Source organism: Microtus oregoni, unplaced genomic scaffold (genome assembly GCF_018167655.1).
Source record: "Microtus oregoni isolate MIOR12 unplaced genomic scaffold, Mior012 000032F_ref0000030, whole genome shotgun sequence".
NCBI classification, from domain to species: domain Eukaryota; kingdom Metazoa; phylum Chordata; class Mammalia; order Rodentia; family Cricetidae; genus Microtus; species Microtus oregoni.
The window spans coordinates 23,961,222-23,974,115 of record NW_024543091.1 but is presented as its reverse complement, the minus strand read 5'-3'; the positions used below and the strand labels follow the sequence as shown (position 1 = coordinate 23,974,115).

The window sequence follows — 12,894 nt, the reverse complement described above, 5'->3', positions numbered from 1 at the left end:
ATGTACACACTCCAGTTCCTCTTAGACGGCCTTTCAGGAAAAGGCAGAAGACTATGGTTTAATAAACATTGAGCATTTGATCTTGGCATTCTTCCTGCTGTGCAGGTGAGTTGGGTCTGGAGATATTTCCTTCCAAATGCAATGGTATTCATGCGTTACAAAGAAAGATCACAGAAAAATGTACTTGACCAAACAAAAGCGATAGGATTGTGATGGAGACTTCATCTGTGGGGTTATTTAAACATGTTCCTATTTTTTTTAAAAAAGGCTTCCTTGATGGGAATGGATGGAATTGAAAAGCTTTTCTGAAAGCCTCAGTGAGTGCCCAGGTTATCTGGGAGTGCAATTCTAGTGAGCCAGGTGTCTTTCTAATGCAAGTTGTATGACTATTTCTTAGCATGGAGTTCTAATGGGGCCGCACCTGGCTCACTGAGGGAAAAAAAATCCATTCTAAATACAGCAATAAAGAGTAAACACATAAAATTATACAACATACACCCCCCACCCCATCACCACATCACCTCTACCCTATATGCACATATTGTTTATTAGAATGGGGTAGGTTTTTCTTCTTTAAGAAAGAAAATACAACATATATATCCAATGACTATAACTGATTTTTTAAAACATCCCCCTTGGATGTCACCTATGCACATTCCATGGCTGCCATCACCCTGCGCTGTTATGGAGTCCGTGTGCAGAGAACAGGCCTCCAACCTAAGCAGGGCTCCCACCCAGGGAACAGTTCCCACCCACGCATTCTAGGAGACTTGGGCTGAACTGGTCTTGGGTAGGGCTGACAAACTGTTTTCAAGAAGCACTTCAGGTATGTCTTACACACGTGATGTGTGAGAAGCAGTGCTCTAGAATAATGCAGACTTGGTTCGAAAGTCACGTGGGATATCAACATGAGGATTTCAGAGTCAGGCGGTGTGCACACACACTGGGTGGGGGTTTGTGGTATTCCTTCAAGACCTCCATTCTTCCCAATGGGATGTATTTGTACAGACGAATCAATGACAGCAAACAGCAACATACCTCCATGAAAGAGATTCCTAAACTCCACACGTCAGAGTGGATTCCATACTGCTCTCCTGAAATTCTTTCTGGCTGTAAGAAAGCAGGAGGGGACTTGTGAGCTGTTGAAAGTTACCCCAGGCAGCGCACACTGGATGTAAGCTCAACATGGGGAACCCCCATCATTTGCATGGCATTTACACACAGCAAAACAGTTTCACATGTATGCATATATGCATTCTAGAGGCAACAGAGAATCCTGCACACAGTTCCCATGGAAAAACCATTACCACTGTTTCACTAATCAAGAAATTGAAGGTTCCAAGAAACCAGTTAATGGGGCAGAAACCAAGGTAGCAAATGAGCTAGGACTTGACCCTATGTCCATCTCCCCCCAAACCCAATGATCTTAACTGGGGATACACAAACTGTGTAAAGTTGTATGTGATTTATTTGAATTTGGGTCAAAGGGTCTTGAAGACTATGGCTTAAGTTTTATTTTTAACTTTTTATCTGAAATAATTTCAACTGTACATGAGGGTGAGAGCCTGAGGCTGGTGCAGAAAGCAGCTATAGTCTGTCACCTCCTGTATAGTCCGTCACCTCCTGTATAGTCCGTCACCTCCTGTATAGTCCGTCACCTCCTGCCACTGCTTCATTCCATGCAGCAGAGTCTTCTGACAGAATCAAGGGCCACATGGGACTCCGCCACCCCTCCGGGCTGTGCAGCAGCTGCCTGGTCCTGAAAGCTCTACCACACATACTCTGTTCCCCAGGGTTAGCAGTATCCTGAGTCAGTGCCTCCTGCTCTGCCCTTCCAGGATTTGGCCTCCCACACATCACTTACAGAAATGTTTGCAGTGACTAAATAAATGGACAACTAAATTCTAAATATGAGGTCCCACAAGACTGCAATAGTCACTCAAGTCTGCAGAGCTAATCACAGCAGGGCTGAGATCCTAACTCGCACCCCATCTTCCAGCGTGACAGGTCCTAGGAGGTATTTCTGTGGAACTGGCCACCCAGTTATGGGAATAACAGCATGACTGCCACTGCTATCATCAACAATGCCAGCTAGTCTTGCCAAATTGGTGAGCTCCAAATTCAGTGAGACGCTATTTTAACAAAAAGCAGGTAGAGACAACCAACACTGCTCTCTGGCCTACACACACACACACACCTGTGCACACACCTCCACACACAGAGAATACTGTGCATTACTTTCACTTTTACCTACCAAACTGCACTGCAATTATCCCTCTTCCTGTCTACTTCCCTTACAGGGAGGCCTTCAAACCCCATGCCACTACTGGCACATGACAGCATGAAGCCAGTGGGGGCTGCTAAGGGATGTTCATCACACATGTGGTTCTAAGCATGAACTTCACCCTTCATATATATTATAGCTATCATGTCCATCAAAAACTTAGAATGAGGGCAAACGAGGTGATTCCATAGGTAAAACTGCTTGCCTCCAAGCCATGTTCAAGTCCCAGAACTAACATGGTGGAAGGAATCTACTCCCAGAAACAGTCCCCCGACCTTCACATATGCTGTGGCATGGGTGTGTACACATTCTCTCTCTCTCTCTCTCTCTCTCTCTCTCACACACACACACACACACACACACTCTCTCTCTCTCAAAGACACATACACATTCACAAATACACATTCTCACATATACTCAGACACTCTCACACATATATACAGACACACACACACTCACACACACACACACTCACAGACACACATTCTCTCGCACACACAATTTAAACAACAAAGAACTCATGATGGTGCACATTCTGAAACCCTCTAGCCTTGTTGAAGAATACAATCAAATGCTGTCTCCCCCCATCCTTTTTCCGCTTCCTCTCTCTGACTTTTCTATCCTCAAGCTGTGCATTTCTCTAGAATACAGAGAAAATAAACAGAGAAGTGTCACTCCCACACAAAACATCTGGGTGGGCTGGATGGTGAAATTAAACACATTTGCTTCAGTTGCCCACTGAGCTACCAAAACAAATACAAACCGAGAACTGAAAATAAAACACAGAAAACTGAACTAAAAGAGAAAAAAATATATAAAGAGTGAAGTCATTCACAAATATCAGGTGGCAATAAGAGATGTCCTTAAGACAAGGTTCTGGCTGCCTCCAGATGGAGAAATTATTACAGCGTGCAGCAAAACAAGATCCCTGGTGGAGGCGAAGCAAACGTAGGCAGCAAGCTCTGAGGCCCAACCTACAACGCACAAGACAGACTCAGGCCTCTGTGACTGACTTGGGCACGAGATGAGCCTCGGAACCTCACGAATGTAGAGTTAGGATATGACGGCCTGAGGGTGCAGCCACAGTGGCATGCCCTGTCCTTTCCCCTCAAGTACGATATGAAAGAAGATAAAGCCTACCACCACCAGGTACTGTATTGTTGACAGAGTGCTACAGTCAAAGGCCGGCTGCTGTTACTGCCTCACCTGACAGCTGCCAACAGTGCGGCAAGCTATATAATAAGGACAGTACAGCTCTTGTCTCAAGTACCTCTCTCTGTGTGACTAAGCCAAGAGTACACAAAACCAACCAAACAAACAAACAAATCCTGGCCAGTTTCTGACTATGCCCCCAGAGCCGAAGCTACAGAGGTTCTTCAAGGCAGCACTGTTAAACTGGCACACTCCACTCCCTGCAGCTTCTGCCTGTGACTGGGCGTTTAGCCAGGAGCCATATTTAGTTAACAGATTCCAGGACTGTTTATGGCACAACACTCCTGGGTGTGACTGGCAGGAGCATGAAGACATCAAGGTACATATTTTATCTCTTCTGAATAGGGAGTTGCTCTTCAGTCAGGTTGCTCAGAAAAATATCAAACTCAGTGCACAAACCCAGGCTAGCATGCTGTCTACACATGTACTGTGGTGACGAGCTTTGTTTGAGGCGGGCAAGGCCACACCCCCACACAGCAAAATGGTCAGGCAGGGTCAGGTAGCAGGACCGCAGACAGAACTTTCAGATCACTAATAATTCCCTGTGTCCGACACGCTACCAGGTCCAATAAGGCCTTTAAGAAAGATGCAGTTTGTTTTATGTGCATGTATGTGTATGTGCATGTGTGTGTATGTGCAGGTGCCTATGGAGGCCAGATGTCCTGGAACTGAAGGTACAGGTAGCTTTGAGCTACCTGATGTGGGAGTTGCCAACCAAACCTGGGGCTTCTGCAAGAGCGGCGATGCTATAACCACTGAGCCATCTCCCGTGTGTGTATGTGTGTGTGTGTGTGTGTGTGTGTGTGTGTGTGTATGTCTGGGGACCGTGCACATCCATTGTCCTCTTTGAAACGTGTATCCTAAGTCTGTGTGCATCTGCTGTACTCCCCACCATTCCCTCGGGATCTTCTTCATGCTGCCTTGACTATTGTCTTTTCTTGTCCACCTTGGAGGTTTGACCATCCCAAAGACTCTGATATTCGCTGGGCACTCCCATGTGGCATTTCTCTGTTGAGGACATTGCATTTTATCCTCTCACAAGGCTGTGGTACATATACATTGTATACAGAGGATGGCACTGGGTGTCCTCCTCTAGTGTTCTCTATCTTACTCCACTGACAAAGTAGTTTTTGTCCCCAACTTATAGCTCGTGTGTGCCCCAGCCCCAGAAACCTTCCTGTCTCTACCTCCCAGTGCTGGGGTTACGAGCATAAGTGAAAGCAGCCCAGCTTGTACATGAGAGCTTAGATCCAAACTCTGGTCTTCATACTTGTGCTTAAGCGTTCCCACTTGCTGAGCCTTTCCCTGAGTCTCCACTGGCATAGTACTCTAGCCCACGTTCTTCTTTAAAAACCAGCAGCATGAGCCGGGCGGTGGTGGCGCACGCCTTTAATCCCAGCACTCAGGAGGCAGAGGCAGGCGGATCTCTGGGAGTTCGAGACCAGCCTGGTCTACAAGAGCTAGTTCCAGGACAGGCTCCAAAACCACAGAGAAACCCTGTCTCGAAAAACCAAAAAAAAAAAAAAAAAAAACACAAAAAAAACAACCCAGCAGCATGAAGACCAAGCAGGTTTGTAAGTACCTTCTGTATACCCCATTACAACTATACACTATAGCCGTCTTAATTTCTATGCATATACTTGGTACAACCAGACTCAATTATGCCACTTTCAGTGGTGCCATATATGAGGGCATCTTTCCAATTTCACCTGTGTCTCCTCTAGATTCACAGCATGGAGCGTCTTCAGTGGAGACCAGTTCATGTAGCTGAAGGTACTTGACATGTGTTCTGCTGGCATATACTAGGGGCCGGAAAACGTCTGGTTTTTTTTTTTTTTTCCTGTGAAAGGCCAGCCTGGAAACAGCTTTCACTTAGAGGGATGTATGCAACTGTACAACTCAGCTGAGCTCAGCTGCTACCATGGTGCTACTGACGTCACATCCAGCCCTAAACTAACACCCTCACCACTTCCAGTAAAACTGTACTCACAGAACAGACCTGGGCTGGGCATGGAGGTGCATGCTTTAACCCCAGCACCTAGGATGCAGAGGCAGGCAGATCTCTGAATTCAAGACCAGTCAGAGCTTCACAGAGAGACCTTATCTTGACAACAAACAAAAACTTTAAAATAATAAACATTATAAATAAATAATAAAAACAAATAAACAAATCAAGAAAGAAAGAAAGAACAAGTGAACAAACAAAACAGAGGCCCAGTAGCTATAGTTTGGTAACATTCAGCACGGAATCTCACATGATAGTCAAAACCAAAGACCATAGAGCTAAAACAGGACACAGCAGGGGTTTATATGAAGCTGAAGAGCCCAGGCCTTCTCCCAAGGGACCAGCAACAGGGACAGCAGTTGGGTCAATGTATCCACTTGCATAAAAGGAGGGTCCTTTTCACGCTCCCCCAACCTAGGCTCTGGCAGGCACCTGGCCAACCAGCGCCTAAGAAAGGGAGCAGAGCTGCAGCTCTTCCCTTCCTCTCTCGCTTTCATCGCTTCCTCCCTGGGCATCTCAGCTTTCTGCAGCTTGAACTACAAAGCTGATGACTAGAATTCATTCACCCAAGAAACAAAGCAATTTCAGCTTTGCCGGTCCGAGCTAACGTTTCATAATTTTAATCCTCACACTTTCAATTAACATATGGACGCATCACAATCATCCATAAACAAAAAGGGAAAAAAGTAATTTCTTTAATGTACACCTGGGAAAGACAACTGTAATCTGGATTTGTAGCTCAGATATGATGCAATTTAATTATCAGAGCAATTTAAAGCTACTGAGAACAGGATGGGCAGTGGTGAAGTTGTTTCATGGATTGCGTCTTTTCCTTCCGAGTCCAGCTTTCCTAGTCGCAGCGGCTGACATTCAGAGGGCTTTGCTCCCTAGAAGAGGGACTTAGTAGCTTCTTTCACCCTGAGGGAGTCACGGAGGACTCTAACTTTTAAAAAGCAGACACGATAACTTTCATAACTGATCTACTTTTTCCACATTTAATTAGAGAAAAAGCAAAATGTGAATTTTCTTTAAAATACGAAAACCAAAATAAACTATTTCAACCATCTGAAAGAAAATGAAATGCTTTGTACTGTTCTGAGAATAACAAGCTGTAGACTCAGGTTCTGCTCCATAAAGGATCCTATAAAAATGATAACACATGGACAAAAAATACTGAAAATAAGGTCCACGGTTCTGGACTGGCAAAATGCTTCTGCAGGTAAGGGCACCAGCTTCTGAGCCTGACATCCTGAGCTGGACCCTCAGGACCCTCATGGTAGATGGAGATATCCACATCTGCACGACACCCCCCAATAAGTAAATAAAAATATAATACATTTAAAAATATTAATGGTATATACTCATACTAAAATCTTTTAAGTGTGTGATATCAACAAAGCTCCTTAACCTGAGAGAGATTGCTTATATAAATCTGGAACTATAACAGTAAAAATCAATCTTAAACATTGAAATAATAACCAGACTCTAGAGGAAAAGGAAGGAAGTGGGGAAGGGTGAAAAAAACAAACAAAAAGACTCTGAAATGAGACCAGAAAAGCATTCTCCTTGCCTCCCCCCACTCTCACCAACTCTCGAAGGGATTAAGAAAACCAACAAACTCAAGACTTTTATAGCCACAAATAACTTCTCTTGTTTCAAATGGTAAGAAAAAAGAAATGGAACAACTTATCTTCTGATATCTGCACGAATTTAACAATTAAGAAAAAACACAGAGCTATACACTGTAGAGAAAACTAAGTGCATAACATCGGGAGATCCGTAGGTAAAGACTGCTGGTGAGGTGAGGGCCTGGCCTCAGAACAAACAACCAAGGTCACTTGGATTAATGAAATAAGTGGTGTGGAGAAGTAGCCAATATGCTGTCAAGTGCAATTCTTCTGTAGGATTAAACTTCAAAACTCAGCAATTTCACACTTGAACCACCCAGTTAAGTCAAGGAAGTCAGGTAAGTTGATAGCCCAACCACAAAGCCTTGCATGCTCTCAAAAGACCTGAAAACTGGCGAGGGCCTGGATTGACTTTGTAACTTAGGACTTACTAGTTGGAAGCAGTGGAATTAATTTAAGGATTATACATTTCCATGTACGTAAAGATAAAGACATTGGCTTTAAATGTTATTTTTGCATAAGTTTACTTACTGCCATATAAGCATTTGTTCCAACATACGTCTTGGCTATAGAATTCACCAGCTATGAGACAAAACGGTCTGTTAGAACAATATAAAGATAATGTGGAAATAAAATGGGCAATTATTCCCCATTTAACCTACAATCAGCACTCCTATAAATCAACTAAAAATTATGTAAAAGGGAACAAATTCATCCACAAAGGCATTAAAAATGATTAAATCTCTCTTTTCTTTTGGATGTGATTTCCAATTTAAACAAGCACAGCATTACGGTTTATAGCAGATAACCTTAAACAATTCACTTAAGCGTGATGCTCAGCGCTTTAGTGCCCCAAACCCGCCTGAAATAAAAAGTCAATTTGAAGTAGAATCTGAACACCCTCATCTTTCCGTCAGATGGCTCAAGAAGTGAATGGAGCCCCACGCGTTGCCAGGACGAGATGAACTAAAGAGGCTGGAGGGATAACAGACTTTGACAACTCATAATGCGAAGATGACCTTCGCTTTGGTCCTCGTGTTTGGATGGGAGGAAAGGTGGCTGCGATTCAAATCAACATTGCAGCACGCGTATGGGTCACCATCACTGGGGGTCTCAGGGGAGGCCCAAAATGGAAATTAATTAAAATTGGTGCTGCACATTGTGATGGCCCTCCACCATTGTTGCTCCCAATATTAATTTTTATTGTGGGCCAGTTGGGCTCCCCAGGCACGGCTCCCTTGCTGTCCTCCCTTTTGTCTGGCCAGAGCGCTTTCATAGCCAAGCTGCATAGCAATGAAGTTTGCTATTCGTAAGTAGTAATTACAACATCAGCAGTTTTTACTGTCATTAAACAATGAACAATCATATTCTGATGAAGGAAACTCGCTCAGAGATTAAAAATGAATAACGCGTGCCCGGCGATGAGCAGGCGCATAGCTCCTGTTTGTCTGGAAGCTAGGTGCTTTTCAATCCACAGGGCAGCGGAAGAGAGAAAAGACCTACCTGCGTGCTAACGCCGAAGTCACACAGCTTGACCTGTCCGCCTGTGTTTACAAGCATGTTGGAGGGCTTCACATCTGAAAGGGATCAGAAAGCTGCAGTGACTAACTGCTTGTTTATAAAAGTACACACGCATACCATGTAACACTGCAGAGATGGTCTGCTAGCCCCACCCAAACGCCAATCACAAAGCTTTTCTCTCGAAGCAGAAGGTCAGACGCTATTCAAATGGAAGCCCATTCAAACCTTGACTTTCATCAATACGAAATACCCCTATCACACTAGCCCTCTCTCTTGAAAAAGAGCAGCTAGGTAAGAAAAAAATGCAACCTTTTACATGTATATTCACAAAACGAGTTTGTTTACACTGTGTGTGTATCCACTAAGTTGGGGCTCCCATCTAAGAAGTAGTAAAGTCAAAGGAAAAGGGGTGAGGGGGGACAAGAACAAAAACAAACCCACCCACACATCACTGGTAACAGGTCCTAGGTGAGGGGAACAATGAGAACAGGACACATGACCATTACCTGTGCTTTGGTGACAAATGCTATTTCAGCTAACACTCAGATATTGACCTGAAGATGCGTGTGCACATACGGATGCACACACGAATCTTCTTTCTTCATCCTTCCCCTTCCCAATGTCATTTTTGACTACTGTTACAGCTAAGAAAAGAACTGACATAGCTTTGCCAAGGCAGTCAGTTGGTAAATAATGACACAAAGGGTCCCTGTGAGCATCACCAGTGACAACAGGAAGCCTTCTCTGTTGTGACCTTCAGGGAGGTCACAAAACCACCCAAGAAAGACAAGGGCACACCGGCTTTTGATGGAACAAACAGCATGTGCTTAACACTTCATCTTGAATGGTAAAAGCAGTCCAGCATAGGCAGCTAGGTATAGCCAATATCCTTAACGAGCCTAAAAGTAAGAAGCTCATAGTTTTGATAAAATATTTAAAAAATAACTCTGCAGATGAATTAATCTTCCTTAATCTTTTAGCCTGCAGTAGGATATCCCACCAAATTATCTTGCAGAGAGTGCATATTTAACTCAAGTTTCAAGTTCCAACTCTGAAACTGACAGCTAATAGGCCCTACTTAGAGTGCGAGAGGCAGCGAAGAGGGGATTTCTTACATACGGGCTTATTCAGTATTGCCTGACTCCATGGAAGCAGGAACCTGAATCTCGTCTACCGACAGCCTCAAACCCCCGTCCCTGAAGATGGATAGGCAGGGATCAGCGATCGGCAAATGTTCAATGGAAGGAGAAGGCAGAACAAACAGAAGCCATGAGCTCATAGGATGATTCTTATGTGGATGTGTTTGTTTCAGTGGGAAGGGCATAACTTGGAAGCTGTCTCTGTGGTCTGTCCTTCAAGTGAACTGCATTATAATGAAAGCTGAGATGAGGAAGAATTCTTTGGGTTTAAGTTGTAGAAAGGCTGCTTGTTTGTTCTTTACTGTTCAGACCCGAAATAACCACACAGAAACTGTAGTAATTAAATCACTGCTTGGTCAATTACTTAAGCGTATTGCTAGCTATCTCTTACATCTAGAATTAACCCATCTCCATATTTTATATTTTACCACAAGGCTAGTGGCCTATAATATGTCTGTCTCTGGCAGCTCTATGGCTTCTCCTTGACTTTGGCCTTCTTTCTCCCAGCATTCAGTTTAGTTTTCCCTACCTAGCTCTATTCTACCCTATCAAGTCAAGGCAGTTTCTTTACTAACCAATGGTATTCACAGCATACAGAGGGGAATTCCATATCACCTCCCCTTTTCTGTTTAAATAAAAAAGAAGGTTTTAACTTTAACATATTAAAATTACATATAAGCCGGGCAGTGGTGGCACACGCCTTTAATCCCAGCACTCGGGAGGCAGAGGCAGGCGGATCTTTGTGAGTTTGAGACCAGCCTGGTCTACAAGAGCTAGTTCCAGGACAGGCTCCAAAGCTACAGAGAAACCCTGCCTCAAAAAACCAAAAATAAATAAATAAATAAATAAACAAACAAAAATAAAATTACATATAACAAGGCAGGTTTCAAGCAACAATTATAGTTACAACATTTATATCTAGTTTATCTTTTATCACAACTAAGGAAAACTATCAATTCTTCAACTCCATCAAAGACTTCAGAAGGATATAATATTACCTAAGTAAACAATAAGTTCATTGTAAGCAACTTCCAAAACTCTAGAATTGACAGGGACATCTCGCTGCCTGGACAGTCACCCAAAGTTGTTTTGTACTGCTGGAGCATCCATCTTCAGCCTACAGGCCCATAATGTCCGGCAGACTTTTCCATGAAGCAGGAAATTTCAAAGACAGTTCTGCCTGTTTTGGTAGTTTGTCACTTTTTTCCATGCCCTGCACAATGTCTGGCAGACTCTTTTATGAAGCAGAAACCCCAAAGGACAGTCTCACCTTTAGGCAAGTTCAGCAGTCATTTCTCTGTGGGTCCTGCATGTCCAGATAACACAGCATACCATCAAGCAGTCCAGGCAAGAGTAGTTTCTTGCCCAAATGGCTAACCGACTCCATAAGGTATGTCTCACTGTCATGAAAAGTCCTAAATTTTTAAACATTGTAAATGCCATATTCTGTAGTCTTTGAAAGGTTCGAAGAATGCCTATCCATCTGAAATACATATCTCTGTACATCTAGAAAACCTAACTAACGTGACTACGAGCTTGACTATCATGGATGACTATTAACCTATATTTTTATTAATTATACATTACATTTTAAAATGAGCCGCATAAACACAACACCTTAAGCAAGAGCAGAAATACACACACATACACATACACACACACACAAATATAAATTGACCTTAAATTTGTATCAGTAAACCAAGATCCATACTAATGCAAATCTCTATAGCACACAGGTTGGCATAAGCACTTGCCAACTAGCTCCTAACCTCTCTTTTTCCATGATTCCCATATACCTCTTACAGCACTACCATTTTAACCCTTAAGTATGACATTGATCACATCATTTCTCTCCTTAAAGATGAGGTTAAATATATTCCTTGGCACATTTTCCCTCTCCAAGAATAGAGTTGTGTGTACGTATGTGTGTGCGCGCACACACACACCTGTTTAGCTACTGTTTGTTGTTAAGACAAAGTCTTGCAGTGTTGCCTGGGCTGGACTCTTTTGCCCTAGTTTGTTTTCTCTTGCTGTGATAAACACCATAACCAAAAGCAGCCTGGAGAGGAAAGGGTTTACTTCATCCTACAGCTTACAATCCATCATTGAGGGAAGCCAGGGCAGCAGCTCAAGCAGAAATTTGAAGGCAGGACAGAAGCAAAAACCATGGGGGATGCTACTTATTGGCTTGCTCACCTTGGCTTACTCAGTCTACTTATATAATCCAAGATTACCTGACCAGGGGTGGCACTGCCTACAGTGGACTGAGCCCTCCCACATCAACCAATCAAGACAATCTGATGGAGTCATTTTCTCCACTGAGGCTGCCTCTTCCTAGATGACTCGAGGTTGTGTCACACTGACAACAAACCAAACCAAACAGAAACACCAGCCAGCACACTTGTGGTCCTCCAGCCTCAGTCTCCTAAGTGCTCAGATTATAGTAAGCATCAGCACACCTGGTTCCATGTTGAACTTTCAAGCGAGCCTCAGCAGCCAGTAGGACATGGCATAGCCAGAGAGGCCCAAGTCACCCCTTGCTGAACTGAAGTTCATCTTAAATTCTACTTACCCTGGCTTTATTTTGCAAATCAGATGCTTATTATATCAGCTTAGAATATTTTAAATTCAGATGATCTATTGTCTTACATTTTGAAGTCAGATCTAATTTGGCTACCACAAGTCCCTGCCTCCCTGCTGCACTAACCTCTCAGGCCACCATGACTTCCCTTGAGCTTCTACAGCATTGGCTGACGCTTGCTTCGAACTGGGCATGTCACACCTCACTAGCTGTTTACTGCACTAGTGCCATCACCGCAAGAGATAAATTCACAGGCTTGGGAGACGCTGCACACATCTCCATACCTGTCCCCTTTGCACACACATTGTGATTCCTGTCACAAGTCAATGGATTCAGGTGGAGACAAAACTGTGCTTCTGTCTTTTTGAACATGTACAAACTTGCGAGGGGACTTTGGACTTGGTTTGTAACATTTTAGCTTCTAGGTCTGCAGGAAGATAATAGTTACTTTGTTAGAATTGAAAAACTATAAGAATTAGCTGAGACAGTGGATAAAACATTGCTTCTAAAACTGTCAATGCTAT

General features: G+C 43.4%; 1 protein-coding gene across 3 annotated transcripts in view; it reads right to left on the bottom strand.

Annotated features, from left to right (window-relative positions):
* Map2k5 (mitogen-activated protein kinase kinase 5) overlaps positions 1 to 12,894 on the bottom strand; it is a 226,341-nt gene that overhangs the window by 93,847 nt on the left and 119,600 nt on the right. For all 3 annotated transcript variants that reach the window (XM_041679391.1, XM_041679392.1, XM_041679393.1), the window contains exons 14-16: positions 8,633 to 8,706; positions 7,661 to 7,711; positions 1,039 to 1,110 (exon numbers count right to left, since the gene is read on the bottom strand). In XM_041679391.1, coding sequence (XP_041535325.1) covers positions 1,039 to 1,110; positions 7,661 to 7,711; positions 8,633 to 8,706 — 197 coding nt within the window. The remainder of the gene's footprint in view (positions 1 to 1,038; positions 1,111 to 7,660; positions 7,712 to 8,632; positions 8,707 to 12,894) is intronic.